The following is an 18,124-nucleotide window of genomic DNA, read 5'->3' on the forward strand; positions in this document are numbered from 1 at the left end:
TCATGAGCTCACACCACACTACTCAGGAAACCAAGTTTCCTCCCTTTATGTTTGGCAGGAACTGGTAGAAGGCCACAATCTTGCCTCTCTCTGAAGTTACTGCCGTCATTGACGGCTATCAGGATTTCACACCAGCAATAGATAAACAACCTCGTCTGATTATCTTTTGCCTTTTTTTTTGGGGGGGGGGGGGGGCCTAATTGTTGCATTCATACTGGCAAGAAATAGCGTGCATATAAGAGTTTTTGCCTTGTGAATGATTCAGTTGGTGGTCGAGATGCTGTGGTCACAACACATACTGAACTGCTAGTTGAATGAAACTCGCAGCATTGAGCCAAAAACTGTCATTCCATGGAATGCTGGTTTTGTTTTCTTACGTCAATGAAAAGTTTTTCATCTGCTTACAGCTTGGTGCATCCATTTGGACCTTTTCATCATTATCTCTCTATTTTTGGTCAGCCAAACTAAGAGCTCTCTTGAGGAATTCCATCAGTCAAGATGGCTGTACTGAACACTGCCTTCACATTTCTTCTACAAGTTTGTCTGTTCTTTGCTGGTGTACAGCGAACGAGAGGGAGCAAACTGGACGCCCAGGCCCCAGCCCAGGCCCCACCCATTCCTCTAGCCAGCTGTGACATCATCTATAATGACATACCACAATCTGTGCCAACTCACTGTAAAACCCTCATCATACAGAATGCCAATCTGGATGTTCTAACAGCCACCACTTTTGATCATCTCAACGTTACTCACATCACGACTTTGAATATCAGTGGTAATGAAATTGAGGACATCGAGAGATCAGCCCTTCGTCACTTCACATCTCTGTCTGTGCTGGATGCTTCTTCTAATGACATCACTTGTATCTACAGTCAAAGTTTTGAAAACATGACTACCCTCTCTCAGCTATACTTACAAGGAAACAAAATCGACAGCATTGATGATCATGCCTTCGATCAGCTGACAGAGCTGAGAACTCTACGACTAGATGACAACCGCCTAACAAGCATCCAGACTGCTTTTCACTCTACTCCTGAATTGGTGTCTCTAAACCTGACCCTGAACAGAATTAGTCATATTGTGCCAAATGCCTTCAGAGAAACGGCAAGGATGGAGGAATTGCTGCTTGGTTACAATCATCTCACTCAGATTCCATCAGCCATCACAAGTGGTAGCATGCGCAAACTGAAAACTCTGAATCTCATGAGTAATGACATTAACACTGCACTGACAACAGAAAGTCTCAATCTGGAATACCTCCATGAGTTGTACCTTAGCAACAACCATATCACTACAATATCTAAGGATGCTTTTGACCAGCTTGACATGCTAGAGGTGTTGCATCTTGACCTAAATCAACTGACAACATTTGAGGTGTGGGAGCACTCCAATCTGCCAAACTTGCAGGTACTGCTCTTGGATCAAAACAGGTGGCACTGTAACTGCAGTGACATGGCTGCTTGGGAGTCACTTCAACGGACGATTGACATAAGCGACCTGATGCTTGTGAATCCCAATAAAACCACCTGTTTTACCCCGCTGGCATCAAGAGGTACAATGACTTTTGACTTCATAGCAACGTGTCAGCAGTCAGACAAAAAGCTATCACCTTACATATTCATAATCATAGGGTTGGTGGGTATTTTAATTTGTCTGGTATGTTTGTCATGTTGTTGCTACTGCCGGAGACGAATGAGATCACACAATGTAACTCCCACTGCAATGGAGGCTCAAGACCTATCACAGCAAGGTAACTGCATCCCACCGTTAAAGCATGAATACATGACCTCAAATGGACGACCACCTACCAGTGGGACAAGATCAGTGGATGGAAATCACAATCAAGGAGACACAAGTACCATTCGCAGTGCACACATCTATGACTACGCAAAGGTACAGGGTGAAATCTGCAGGGATCCGTCATACACGTATGTCAACAGTCAGCTTTTGAGACTAAAGATGGAGCGCTCTAATCTTGTTTCAACGTCTCCTAACCTGCCAAAGCCAAACAGGGAGAGCAATAATTATTAGTACTGGGCTCCTGTGAAATAAACATGTGAAGAGGAAGTATTACTATAATTACTACTAAAATGCAAAGTGGATGAAGCATTTGTTGTCTTGCAACCTTCAGAGGCAGGTCACTTAAACCTAGCATAATACATCTCTCATGAAGAAAAAAGTAGAAGTGATTTTCAGGAGGAAGCTAATTGACATCCTAGCCAGCCATCGACAGGCAGAGCAAGTATATAAGAACTGAACGATGATGTACTATCCCCTGCTACTTCTGCTTCATTAAGAGGATGGAGATAGGCTGTATCTATATATTTATGTATACTACTCTTGAAATGGCTTTGGAGCATTTACATCTATTTTGATATTTCCATAATCAAAACAAAACAATCACAAAGACTTGATTAGACTATTTTCATAGAAATATCATTTAATGCTCTTGGTAAGCAAATTATCATAACGGCTTATTCACATTTGTTGATGGCATAAAGTGGTAACTCATCAATTACAAGCATAATTTCAGGAACATATGTACTGTATACATAATATATGTAGGGAGTCTAATTCTTCATGAATTGGGAGTTCCTGTAAATTTCGCAAGAAGTTAAAATTGCGATTGTGGAATACAGTACTGAACGGAGATATGTGCGCCTGTCAATTTCATGTTGGGAATAGAGTTAATGTTTGGCATATCATACAGTATTCTCTCTCCCTATCTTCCTCTATCTTTCTATCTTTCTGTCTATCTCTATCTATCTATCTATCCATCCATCTATCTATCTATCTATCTATCTATCTATCTATCTATCTATCTATCTATCTATCTGTCTATCTATCTATCTATCTATCTATCTATCTATCTATCTATCTATCTATCAATCTATCTCTCTGCCCCTACATCTGTCCTCCTAGTCTACCTGTCTGTATCACACCACATGTAGATAAAGTGTCAATGTATTGCAGAGTCCTCATTGTGTATCAAAGTGATTTCCATTTTTTGTCATGAAGTATAATTAACTTCATGTGTGTATCAGGAAAGATCAGACTATCAGGCTGCTTAATTTTACTTTTCCTTTTGACAAAAATGTGAGCAAGATTTGAACTCCTGGTCACGATATTAAGCTCCCCATTACCATCTGCTGATAGCCTATTTGACATTATATGTAACTACAAACTTCATAACAATGAATAGCCAACACACTCTGTACTTATAAGGATTTCATGTAGTTCTGGTAAACCAAGGTACTAGATTTCATGAGAAATTATGCCTAATTTATACTGGAGAAATTTCGAGGCACAAAATGTAAATCTTTTCATGTTATGACATGGGATTGGGGTAGACTGGACATTACTGAACAGAAATGAAAATTGAGGTAAGCTATGTCATCACAGAGTTCCTACAACAGATGTGGGTAGGTTAGAAAACATTGGTACTTTCCATATAATTTCATATCATAATTCCACTGTAAATACAATCAGTTTTAAAAGGAGGCAAGTATCCCTGTATTGGTCAATACTCTATAAGAAATCAATTTTCTTTTGTATATGTTGTAAATAGTGATTGATGCTTGACACTCTACAATGTCAAAGCTCAAAATGTTGCAATATGATATATGTGTGATTCACAATGTGTGTATATGGCTATTATAAGAGGGAGAGAGAAAAAAAAAAGAATTTGGTTTCACTGTACATAGTTAGGAGGTATATTATTGTAAATATATTAAAGAACTGAGCATAATTGCAAAAACCATAAAGAATAAAGTATGTAATCGTTGTTCTTTCTCAATGTAATATTACTACAGGACATTATAACCCTATTCCACAGAGATTTCTTCACATCGGTCACTTGTTGGAAGCAAAGTCTGTTGCTTCTCGCCACTCGTTGTGGTGTACCAGATCAAAGTCTGATGAATCTGACTTGTGATGATTGACTATCAGGTTAGTGCCAAACATGTCAAGCGAGATCCAATGAGGCAAGATTATGAGGATCACACATGACATGTCTGATACTTATCTGAGAGTTGATTGACTACTATCAGGTTAGTGCCAGACATGTCAAGCAAGATCCAATGAGGCAAGATTATGGGGATCACACATGACATGTCTGATACTTATCTGAGAGTTGCCCAACACAGGATGGATTAAGTAGACTGTGATCCGATATAATTTGGTGGGTGGCACTTTTGATGAGTGACCGATGAGAAAAATTTCTGGTATTAGCACAGCAGAAAAACATCACTGTTCAACAGACATAAACAAATTGTCAGAAGAAAAAGCAAGGAATGAATGGCACCACTGATAGTTCAGGAAAGAGACTGGTAAATGAGAGAGAATTAAAGGAGAGAGAGAGAGACTGAGAAAAGAATAAAATGAGAGAGAGAGAGAGGGAGGGAGAGAGAGAGAGAGCAATGATGACACAGAAGAAGGAGGAAGATATTCATAAGGTAAGAGGGAAAGAGAAACAGACAGACATGACATTTTGCAGACACGAAACACTTAAGAGTTAAGGATCCTTAAAAAGGAAAGCAAGTAATACAAACACACAGGAAAAGTAGACGTGGAAAGATAACAAAATAAGTGAAACATAACAAAACTTGAAAAGCACTTTGAGAGTGCAGACCTCCACCAAGCATGCAGCTCATTTCAACCACTGATCTTGTTTTTTCCAGAGATATCAGTGAATTCCATCCATAGGCCTACGTAGTTATAACATTGTTTGCTGAAAGTCTCCCTATTTCCCAATGTAGAAGCCTTTGTTACGTCATAAACCATCAGCTGCAGGGCGCGCCTCGCCCTAGCAGAAACTAGAGCACGCACTTTAGTGCGAGCATGCAAACCTCAAATACGCACAGCCTGAACTCCCAAGTTCATTGACCCTACCTGCCAAAATATTAAAAAATCCTTCATAAATTCCCCCAAAATTCTCGGATCACTACCAAAAGTTAATCGTTTGTTACTTGTGTCATTCTCAACCTTTCCTGCAAGTTTCATCCCAATCCGTTATCTACTTTTTTAGTTATTTTGCACATGGACAAACAAACAAATGAACGAACGAATGAACAAACAAACCAATGGTAACGAAAATATAACATCCTCCCCTGGTGGAGGTAAAAATCAAGAGCTAGAGGTATGAGGTATACACATACTGCATGGTTTTCATGTGAACTGAGCCTCTTTCATAAATTCCAGCTAACATAGATAAACTAAGAACCATATGAGAATATTATCTATATTGAGTAATGAATAGTGATGCAGAGCACAATTGAAAGGACTTGATTATAAGCTAGTCACTCAAGAAGTGTGAGCCATTTTCTGAGAAGGGCAGAGTATTATAAAGAATTATTGTATTTTAAATTCTACTTTAGTGTCTTATCCAAATACATGTAACTGAGTACCCTTCATTCTCATCTTACACCATCTGTCACTGTGGGCAAAACACAAAATCTAGACATAGCGAGCATATGTGACCCTGCACCACAACCCCCCCCCAAAAAAAAAAGTCGCCAGACATGGATTTTCAGTTAAGGGCAGATTCTGAAAGAGCAGACTCTATGCTTTAAAATGATGTATAACTTAATTCAAATGGACTCCCCTAACCTACCTAAATACTGGAAAGAAAGCACACACTCTGGAAAAGTGTGAATTGAGAAAAGCACTTTATCTTTTCCCAAGCCGTGCCAGCTGTGCCATGAAAGGAACAAAACACAGGATGTAAACCACCAGAGCAACAACAATGAAGGGATTATCAGATTAAAGATAATATAAAGTTTTGGTACCTCAAAAGTTTCCCTGAGTTTCCTTGTCTTAGTTTGTGTTTCAGGACCTTTCATATAACTAACACTGTGAGACTTACTCGCCCCAAAGTGCTCTCATGTCTTAGTAATCATGCAATAATGGTTTCGTACCAGAGCAGAGCGGGCTCTGAAAAATTCGAACGAGCCGTTAGTTTGACTCGACACGGTACCGCGACAATCAATATACACATATTGTACGAAACCATTATTGCATGATTACTAAGACATGAGAGCACTTTGGGGCGAGTAAGTCTCACAGTGTTAGTTATATGAAAGGTACTTTAACCTGAAACACAAACTAAGACAAGGAAACTCAGGGAAACTTTTGAGGTACCAAAACTTTATATTATCTTTAAGCTGAAATTTGGCATATTCTATTAGCACATTCTGCCCATGATTAACGCTACCTTTCAAAGCATTCTGAAGCGCTATTCTTTCAGGAGTTATTAGACTTGAAATTGAAGAGTGTGCAAAGGATTTCAAGACATGAAAAGCGGCCTCTAAGTCATACCTGATCATTCTACTCTTCCCCAAAAAAGGTAGTAGAAAAACTGTTAAAAACACTTTCCCACTAATGTTACAATACCAAACTGAAGAATAATGTAGAAGCAAAGCTTCATCAGAAAATATGAAAAACTCAAGATTGACTTGGTTGAACCATTTCACCTTTTTTGAGTCGTCCCTTAAAATCAAGGGGTGCAACTTTTTGTTTGTTTTGTGGTGCATGCTCACATATAATACCTATTCAGGGGTTCCACTAGCAGTAATGATTCTATTCCTAGTTTTCACTTGATACAACTCATTTGTACCACTCCTATTTACAGAAAAAAAAAAAGTGCTAGAAAATAGCCATGTAGGCACTAAGGAGCCCAACCACAATGCCTCAAGGGAACAACATTTAATTTGAATAACTGCTACTTTTTACTATTAAGAATGATTCTTACCGAGATTCAATCTCATTGGTGATGATGTGATCATGCATTGTGCTGAAGCACAAACATGCAATTTAACTGGTAGTCCCAGGTGGGGGAGATGTTCATTATTCCTGATGGTTTGTTCAGCCGAAAATGAAATAAGGTTTGTTATTGTGATTGTCTCTTAATCAGAAAATGAAAAGGTTCATTATTCTGAAGGTTTGTAATTCCAATGCACACAAAATCTGTATTAATTGTACCTAGAGGTTTCTTAATCTGAAAATGAAAAAGGGTTCATTAATCTGAACATTTGTGGCAGTGCTCCGAAAGTTGGTTATTAAATCTGAAGGCTCATAATGCAGAAAATGAAAAAAACATTCATTTTTTAGATGTTTGGCTAACATCTGAAAATGAAATAAGGTTTGTTCACCCAAAGTTGTAAAGATGGTGAGTAATAACAATCCTCTGGAATTACAAACCTTACCTCATTTTTGGATTAATGAACCTCTGGAATAGCACAATTCTTTACATATCTTTAGATTAGCATACCTATTTAATTACATACCTTATTTTACTCTCACGTTCAGATGTGACCCCAGATGGAAACCCAAGGAGCTATCATAATGCATCCCATGGAATAGGTTTCGTCTTTAGCCTCCATGTGTAGCTATGCAATATACACTAATAGCATTTCCATTGAACAAGAGAAGATGTTGAACTATTAGATCCATGGTCTGCCAAGCAGCTAATTTCCACCACTGATCTTGTTCTTCCATAGAGATCAGTGATTTCCACCCATACATAATGAGTATGCATGCTGAAAATCGCTTGAATTCTCAATACAGAAGCTTTTTGTTACATCATAAACCCTCAGCTGCGCGGGCGCACCTCGCCCTCGCAAAAACTAGAGCACGAACCTTCGTGCACATATGAAAAACCTAAAAAATGCGCCCCTTGAACTCCTAAGTTTATTGACTTTAACTGCCAAAATATCAAAAATCTTTCATGAAATCAATAAAAAATTTCGGATCATTACGAAAATTTAATCATCGGATCATTATGAAAATGTAATCATCTGTTCCTTGTGTCATTCTCAATCTATCCTGCCAGCTTAATTCAAATCTGTGCACAACTTTTTGAGTTATTTTACATATGGACAAACAAACAAATGGCAATGAAAACATAAAATCCTCCCTTGGCGGAGGTAAGAAAGAAAAAAAAAATGTTAAAAACAAGACTGGACATCCTCCCCAGCTTGCTATAATAAAAGTACTGCATGCTTATAATGAAAGTTAACATGCACACACACACACACACACACACACACACACACACACACACACACACACACATACACACACAAATAAAACTTACTATGTTGCCTTTTTCTGTTGATCCTCTGGATGTTTTTCAAACTGCCCAGAGATTTGAAATTGGCTTGCTTGTCAAGTTTATTCACTCCATTATCAGTCACATTGTCTCTCAAGAGATCCTGCAATCTGGAAACATAACAGAGAAACTATTCTTTGTGGCAGTTTGACTATCAATGAAATTAACTGCAAAATACCAACTTACAAAGAGACAATAATCTACACAAAAATAAACATTAATTCAAATTAGTTTGACAACCATGATGACCTGAAAATTAAAATGTTTGATTTGGACAACACCTCTACTACACATGTATAATCTTTCAGAGAAATCACATGAACTCTTATCTCAATCCTGACCAACTCATAAAAAGAGGAGAAGCATACAATACCAACCCTAGTACCATTTCAAAGGTTACAGGCGACATACTTCTCATATAAGTTTACAGTTCAACCAAGAAAACAAAAATCATCATACAATGTACTTGTAGGGCAGCATAAACAAGAGGTATCTGATAAAGGAATGATTTGCAGACAATGTTGATATGAAAATTGAATATTGAATCATGTTTAACTCTTTATGTGCCATGTTCGCACGCCCAACTCAGTAGACAGCGTGTGTCAACTTCGTATATTCTGCTCAAACACACAAAGCCGCCCTAAACTGATTGATAAATTGCCAAATGCCACATTATGATGAAAGTCTTTCTCACAATTCCATTCCTGTCACATGTAGCATGCATTCTACAATGTGATTGACAATCAAGAGGTGTTCCCTCCTGGATTTGGGAGTAAATTATAAGTTTCTGGCACTGCTTTGTTATCAAAAGTCATGACTCTAGTTAAGCATTTTGGGAGATGTTTTACTCATTTCTTTTATCATATCTTTCTTCATAGATACAATGTATGTTCTATCTGCCATTCATGATAGCACATCACAAGTGTTCATATTATCATCATTGTGTTTATCAAAATGTATTGTTTATTATTAAGAGTAATGATGAGACATAAAATGGGTAATGTTCAGGTCTTCAGCCTGCATAACACATGATATGTAAGAGACAAGAGACTACAACACAAACTAAGTTTGTGTGTGTGTGTTTTTTAATTCAATGTACTGATAATGCCTTACCTTTCAACAACCTCTTCTTCACTTGAACAGTATGGGACAACATTAGGATAAACATACTTTGGTCTGATGTAGCCTAAGAAATCCCTAACCTGGAAGGAAATATAAACAGAAAAATCTGTATGAGTCAAAGAAGCATGAGCAAAATAATATCTTCCTCACAGCAAAACAAACAATCAAACAAACAAACAAACAAACAAACAAACAAACAAACAAACACCCCCAAGAGTCATGTCTTTTCCCAAATGCATTCACTTACAATATCTGTGCCTGAGTTAAAGTTGCAGAGTTGAATATTGGAAGAGCAGAAGCAAAAACACAGTCTCCCTTTCACTTCAAATATCAGAGAATATCATTGCATGAGTTGCGGTGGCTATGTTTCTATAAATCTCAATTTTGGTGCCCCTGCACGCTCATATAGAACTTTGGAAATTAAGAATGACCTAAGATTAAGTCATTGCATATCAGTAACAACTGGAATGTACAGTGGCAGATCCAGGGGGAGCGCACCGGGCGCAAGGCCCCCCCTCCCCCCCCCCCCCCATTTTCGTTTAAACAAAAGAAATAAAAAAAATGGGGAAAGGGTGCATGCACCCTCCTTTAATTTTGAAAAAGGCGCCCCCTCTATACGGAATTCCTGCATCTGCCCCTGATGTACTCTCACATGCTTTTCTCTGCTGCCTGCATATCATCGGCCTTATCCCTAAAGGGCCTTAAAGAACTTCCCCTGTTATGTAAAAAGGGCACTAATAGTGTACAAAGTCTATTGTGTTAAAGGCCTTTTGACGTGAGACCAACGATATCATGTCATTCTCTGACACAGATTCTGCAAACAATGGAGTCAACATGGCTGTGGTGATGTCTGGTTGTGTTATGACTGGCTATGGCTACTTATGACTTAATGCAGCAATGATCAGTGATTAGAACATGATGACACACACACACACACATACTGATTAAAGTATGCACGCATCTGCATTAACACTTGTGTTTTAGTATGTGATAGCACAGTGTTTTTCATGTATCATCTAATCAATTGATTATACTCAAAGGGAAGTGCATACAATCCATGGACAAAATCTACATGCGTATGTTATTCACAGCAATGTCCAACAGACGTGCTTTAGCATCTGTTCTTTCTCACATACAATGTGCATATGTCACCCGCTACAACAAAAGGATCCTAAAGTCACTGACGGCTGAGCCAAGAAAATCGAGTTTGAAGTCGCATCATCAAAATTGGTCAAAACATCCGGATTTCTGTTTTTGGCATGATTTTGTAGTCTAATGTTTTGTCTATCATTTGCCGAAATTTCGAAGCTAAATGTTTGAAGGAAAGGCAAGAAATAAGAGTTTTTCTGGGCCATGATTTTCCGACTTTCAATGTAAGAGAAACATGTCCGAAGATTTGGATTTAGCCCCGCAGCTAGACTCCACCCCTAGCAACGAGGGAGTGATCTTATTGGTCAGGGCGTGGCATCCTGATTACTGATTGGTCATGCGTAGACCGCTGGCACTAAGTTTGAATGAACATCGTGGAGGTCGCTAGGAACATGCCTTCTATAGTCAGGCGGTGAAAACTGATAGCGTCGGAAGGAAAACTTTGAAGGCGTTTTTCTCGAAACTCTGATTGCCTCAACCACTTGACATGCCCTACTAAAATCATCGATATCTCCGTGACCGAGTATTCTTATTAGCTGTGCTATATATATGAAATTAAAGTAGAAGATTAAGGGAATAATGTCATGCCATTTTCCGAAAATTGTCCTTCCCCGACTTTCGGATCCTTTTGTTGTAGCGGGTCACATATAATCATGGCATGATCCAGTAAAAAAAAAAAAAAAATGACTCCTCTATTTCAATTGCAATCTCCTAGACTTTTTCATCTACCCACTGATACCATAATTACAGGACAAAGGACGAGATAGTTCAAGGTGGATTAATGATCATTCTTGAAAACTAAACAAACTGGCACTAATTTTGTTGGGCTGGAGGGTTGCTCGCATACACACCATTATAGGTCACAAACAAATGAAAATAAAAACATGATCTCATTTCCCACTTTGCAAAGCTTTGGATTCATGACGCATAAATTCTGAGATTGAGGTTTTCAAAACACAGGAAGAACAGAGAGATCTCAAAGAAATAAAAGTTCACTGCACTTTCTGGAACAGCATCTCATTTTATTGTTTATTTGTTTGTCTGTTTTTTGTTTCCATGCAGAAGGGATACATGAAGTCATGCACTGTACATGAATACCTTAATGTCCTTGACAGCACACATATGGGCATATAGAGGAAGTGTGGATTTAATATTCCACTGTCATCCTTTTTAATCAGATTTTGAGTGTTTTGGTGAGTGCTTGTAACATGGAATCAAGCGTGTTAGTGCAGCATTCCAACTGTCATCACATCTACACACTGTTCATAGTAAATATGAATTGACCAGCACAGTACACAATGTTCATGCTCCTGCCATTTTTTATAATAAATGACAACATTTCGATGTGAACTATTTATCATTGTGATGTATATTGAAGATATTACCTGAATGTACATACATGTATTACATACTTGTACATTGTAGCTGCCTTGGACTGTTCTTTTCCAATATCCACAACAACTATAAAGTATATACATTTTCATGTATTAACAAAATCAGGAGGCCACCCACATCATAATACTATCTACAGAACTGTATATTCCAAAGTAATCACATTTATCTTTACAATTATGAGAAATATAACATTCAATTCAAGTGTGCACATGCTCACATAGACTGAATAAAAAATCCATTGGAAACAAAACAAAGTTCTACAATGTACCTTCAGTCTGAATGTAAGTTTAGCAGATATTACTCATGAAAATATCTATTGGGACAATCCCAACATTGGAGTTCCACTTAAGTTGACTATTCACCTGAATGAGTGTTATATATCCAATATATGACAAAACCACAAATTATATCCTTGAACAAAAAAAAAAAGGACAAAAAAGGGGAAAAAAACCCAAAACATAATAAAGAAATTCAATTAAAAAAAAGAGATTGTGGCACATGGAAATAATATCACTAACAGGAAATAAGTCACCATGTCATTCCTGTAATCAATGGTAAGCACAGAAAATAGAAGTAATTCCCCTTTTCTTTGTGCAAAACAATGAGTCAGTGCAATTACTATTTTAAGAGGCACAATAGAAATAACAATGACACAAATAAAAAAAAACTAGAACTATCACTCATTGTGATTAATATACCCCCACCCACAACTGAGGAAATTAGCTCAACCATTATTTTTTAAAACTTTTTAATGAAAAAAAAAATTACCAATGCAATGCACTGTCCAACAGTAAATAAATGTATTGCTCACTGTTAGTCAAATGTCCCACATCTCAAGTCAAGTGCTCAAAAATGGAGTGAGCAAGATAAATAAACTGAAGATTTCTATGATTTTTATTAAAAATTGTATAACCATGGTGCAACACAATGTTGGATATCAAGAAAAAAATGAAGTTTTGCACAACTATATATCATAGCCATCACATATGCCAAATTTCAAGCCAAATGCTAACAGGATGAGGGGCTTAGTTGAATTCACAATATTAGGGTATCATTTTAATTCAAAATATACTGTTACCATGGCAACACATTTCAACACTGACAAAAGAGTTTTTGCACATCTAGGTAATGTAGAGGTAACATGTGCCAAATATGAAGCCAAAATGCTCTAAACATAGAGAGTTAGGATCTAATCGAAATGTTTGTATGATTTTCATTCAAAATGCACTGTTACCATGGCAACACATTGTTCAACAATGATGAAATACAAAGTTTGCATATCTCTGTACTACAATGGTTGCATGTGCCAAATTTCAAGCCAAATGCTAGAAGACTGAGGGAGTTACCTGAATCCACAATATTTTACATTGATTTTCATTCAAACTATGCTGTTACCATGGCAACACAATGATCAACAATGACAAAAGGTTAAGTTTGCACATCTACATACCATAGTGGTCAGGTGTGCCAAATTTCAAGCTAAATGCTCAAAGACTGAGGGAGTTGGCGGAATCCACATGCTTTTTGGTGAAAAAATGTTGTTACCATGGCAACACATTGTTCAACAATATTGACAGATTAAGTTTGAACATCTATATGCTTTAGTGGTCACCTGTGCCAAATTTTAAGCCAAATGCTCAAAGACTGAGGGAGTTAACTGAATCCAAAATATTTTTGCATGATTTTCATTCAAAATATACTGTTACCATGGCAACACATTGATCAACAATGACCAAAGACTATGTATGCTCATCTACGTACTATAGTGGTCACATATGCCAAATTTCAAGCCCAATGCTCAAAGACTGAGGTAGTTACCTGAATTCACAATATTTTTGTATGCATTTTAGTGAAAAGCTGCTGTTACCATGGCAACCCATTGTTCACCACTGACAAAAGATTAAGTTTGCACATCTATATGCTATAGTGGTTGCATGCGCCAAATTTCAAGCCAAATGCTCAAAGAGTGAGGGATTTAACTGAATCCACGATATTTTTGTATGATTTTCATTCAAAATATGCCGTTACCATGGCAACGCATTGATCACCACTGACGAAAGATTACCTTTGCACATCTACGTACCACAGTGGTAATGTGTGCCAAATTCTAGCTAAACGCTTAAAGACTAAAGAAAGTTAGCTGAATCCACAATATTTTTGTATGTTTTTTGGTTAAAAAAAAGCTGTTACCATGGCAACGCATTGTTCATCACTGACAAAAGATTAAGTTTGCACATCTATATACTACAGTGGTCATGTGTGCCAAATTTCAAGTCATATGCTCTAAGACTGAGGGAGTTAACTGAATCCACAATATTTTCATATGACTTTCATTCAAACTATGCTGTTACCATGGCAACACATAGATAAAAAATGACGAAAGAGTAAGTATGCACATCTACATACAATAGTGGTCACATGTGCCAATTTTTAAGCCAAATGCTTGAAAACTGAAGGAGTTAGGCTAATCCACACATTTTTGTATGATTGGTAAAAAAAAATTCTGTTGCCATGGCAACAGATTCATCACCACACACATCATATGTGTTTTGCACAAATATACATTACATTGATCGTATATCCCAAATTCAAACTGAATTGCTACAAAACTAAGAGATTAGAGCAATCCACAACATTTTGTAAGATTTATATGAAAATCTTCCGTTGCCATGGCAACGCATTATGAAATACTCACAAAAAAGGTCTCTTGCACATCTGCCTGTGATAGCGGTCACACATGCCAAATTTGAAGTTGATTGCTCAAAAAATGAGAGAGGAGTTTGATCCACACTATTTTGCTAGATTTTTTAAAAATTTGCCGTTGCCATGGCAACTCATTATGCAATACTAACGAAAAAGGTGTCTTGCACATCTCCCTTTGATAGCAGTCACACATGCTAAATTTGGGGATAATTGCTCAAAAAATGAGAGAGTAGTTCGATCCACAAGTTTTTACAAAAATATGCCGTTTCCATGGCAATGCATTATGCGATACTAACGAAAAAGGTGTCTTGCACATCTACCTTTGATAGCGGTCACACATGCCAAATTTGGGGTCAATTGCTCAAAAAATGAGAGAGGAGTTCGACCCACAAGATTTTGCAACGGACCGCCCGCCCGACCGCCCGACCGCCCGCCCGACCGACCGACCGACCGACCGACCGACCGGCCATCCGACCTCAGGATGATTCCTATATACCCCCCCTACACACTATGTGTGGGTGGGGGTATAAAAACAGTATGAGGGCTACCTACAAAGTACAAAACCACATCCTAAATATGAAGGAAAACATATGAGTACTTATAAAAAGAAACTCTCTGGAATCTCTTACTTTTCTATAGTTGAATTTTTTTTCTGAAAGATATTTTTGTCAGGGATGCAATTGAAATAAGTCTTTACTCCCACTCCTCAAGATATTATAGCCTATTATTACTAACAAACATTTTTTATTTTCAATGCATTTCTTTTAATAAGTAGAGAAGCACTCTGATAGTGCAGACCTCTGCCAAGCAGCTAATTTCCACCACTGATCTTGTTCTTCCATAGAGATCAGTGATTTCCACCCATACATAATGAGTATGCATGCTGAAAATCGCTTGAATTCTCAATACAGAAGCTTTTTGTTACATCATAAACCCTCAGCTGCGTGGGTGCACCTCGCCCTCGCAAAAACTAGAGCACAAACCTTAGTGCACATATGAAAAACCTAAAAAATGCGCCCCTCGAACTCCTAAGTTTATTGACCTTAACTGCCAAAATATCAAAAATCCTTCATGAAACCCACACAAATTTTCAGATCATTACCAAAATTTAATCATCGGTTCCTTGTGTCATTCTCAATTTATCCTGCAAGCTTAATTCAAATCCATGCACAATTTTTCTAGTTATTTCGCATATGTATGCCTTGGACTGTTCTTGGCCAATCTCCACAACAACTAAATATATCGTCGCTGGGGCGATAAGACCTCGTATCTACAAAATGTCAAATGTTCAGGAGAGCCAAAAAACATGGCGGCCAGAACTCTGTGGCGAATGGGATAGCCTTTCCTTTGACATGCCGTGGTGGCTTCATTTTTGGAGTAAGACAGTTGGGATTTGAACAGGACATCACTTTATTTAACCATTAATCAAAAAAACTCATTTTCACCAAAATTGCAGATACAAGGTCTTATCACCCCAGTGACAATATACATTTTCATGTATTAACAAAATCAGGAGGCCACCCACATTATAATACTATCTACAGAACTGTACATTCCAATGTAATCACATTTATCTATACAATTATGAGAAATATAACATTCAATTCAAGTGTGCATGTGTATGCCTTGTCATGACTAGACATACAGCAAAACTCATGAGCATCATATTCGTACAGGGCCTGCCTACACAAAGAAGGCATAAATTGTAAAACCACCAGTAATTGTAAAACCAGACATTTTCATACAAATGAACCTTCTTGAATTTCATAAGGATTCAAGATTCAAAATTGCACATAAAAGTGTTGATCTACTCGATTCATGGAATGCCAGTACTATGCCATACACAGTACGAGTATTGGTAAGTTCCCCTGGGTCGGGCTAGCTCGGCCCAAGGTGACAACTCAGACCACTCTTCAAAGGTGGGCCAAATGATCCCAGCTTTTTCGTATCAATAGTGTAGTCCATTGTTGGAGCGCCTTGCAATTTCATTTTGAGAGTGCAGAGTTACTAGACTACAGGACTACAGCTGCGGGTGTCTTGCATATACGCTGGGCCGGTTTACTGCATGCATGCCGCACCATCCGGCCTCTCACATGCTGACTCTCTCTCGAGCCATGCATCTGCATGAGTAGATGCTGTCACGGCTGGCTGCCTGGTGGCCTGGCGGCGCAGTGCGACAGCATCAACCTAGCTGCGTACGTGAAGATTTGCGTGTGTTTGCGTGTTTTGAGAGCACTAGTATCGTAGTACACTGAGCGTACAAAAAATTATTGAACTACATTGTACGCAATCGAATGCAGTCGATAACACCAGGCGACTACTCTTAGATCAAGGCGCATATAATTTTTGGCTTTTTAGAGATTGCACCGTTTCTCTTTATATATTGCTATATCTCTGTATGTGACAAACTTTGCACACTTATATTTGATAGGGATATTACCAGTACAATAACCTACAATGTCAGAAAAATTAGATTTAACACTAGACAACCTAACTAATGTGTAATTCTGGTTTCAAGTCTCATTCATTAGTATATATATAAGCATTAAGTTGCCCCTTGACCCAACCAAGAACCTACCCTCATCCCGCCCACAGCTCCCCATTAAAAAAACATTCCATAGGACCAGTGTTATACTTATAGTGACATACATGTAGGCAGTTCATGTAATTGCGAGTAAATTTTGTCAAACCCCAAATTTAAAGCTTTCACTCCTGCCAGGGAAAAAAAAATCATGCCTACTTAAAACAGGGTATTACAGAGGGACAGCTTTGACTGCAAGTTTTTCTTCACAGGAACAGTTGTTATCACATTTATTTATGTATGTTTGTATGCATGTATGTAGGGATGTACTATGCAGCCTTGAAATAGTAAAATAATGTATGTCGAAAATTCATGAAAATTAACTTAGTCTCATATTTCAGCTTATTTTAGCATACATAATATAACTCTTGACCAAACCTTGAAATCAGAACCCATTCCGTAAGTGAGATATGACTCCCCCTCCCTCCCTTTGGAAATTGTTCAAATTTTGCTGGTAAAACAAAGTAAGCGTTGATACGCTTGTCCCCTCTCAACACACAAAGGGCATGGACTTGGCAAAACAATATATCTACATGCGATACATTGTTTTGCCATATCCATGTTTACCCAGTGATAGACTGCGCGCCGCGCAACTGCAGAAGCGCGCACATATTGACACTGTATTACTGATAATGTTGGTCTTTCTAGGGTAACATATGAAGTTTTGTGCGAAGACAGAAAAATAGCTGTAGGTTTGCAAAACTTCAAACTCGATTTACTGGAAATGAGGTTGGACGTAGATACATTGTTTTGCCATGTCAAGGCCGTATGTACGTATAATTATTATTTATTTATTTAGATTTTTATGTATGTATGTATGTATATATGTATGTATGTATTCATTCATTCATTTATTCATTTATTTATTTATCTATCATTTATTCATTTATTTACTTAATCATCTAAAGTTTCTTTTTTTGTAGACTTGTCAGAAGCTATTACATGCTCTTCCCCAGTCACGTAAATTGACTCGTATTTATACACTGCCTTAGCCCAGGTGAGCAGGTACTGTACGAGCTGAAATTTTCGCGTACAGTTATTTTCGCGAAATGCTACAATGTACTTGA

The 18,124-nt window shown here is 37.8% G+C and overlaps 1 protein-coding gene across 1 annotated transcript in view; it reads right to left on the minus strand.

Moving 5' to 3' along the window:
* Nucleotides 1–18,124, minus strand: part of LOC139717147 (protein artemis-like) — a 58,496-nt gene that overhangs the window by 13,806 nt on the left and 26,566 nt on the right. Inside the window, exons 12-13 of the mRNA XM_071628648.1 lie at nt 9,221–9,309; nt 8,093–8,217 (exon numbers count right to left, since the gene is read on the minus strand). Of these exons, the coding sequence (XP_071484749.1) occupies nt 8,093–8,217; nt 9,221–9,309 (214 nt within the window). The remainder of the gene's footprint in view (nt 1–8,092; nt 8,218–9,220; nt 9,310–18,124) is intronic.

This window comes from Diadema antillarum, unplaced genomic scaffold (genome assembly GCF_040938485.1).
Source record: "Diadema antillarum isolate AM-2024a unplaced genomic scaffold, OU_Dant_1.0 scf00000072, whole genome shotgun sequence".
Lineage (NCBI taxonomy): Eukaryota > Metazoa > Echinodermata > Echinoidea > Diadematoida > Diadematidae > Diadema > Diadema antillarum.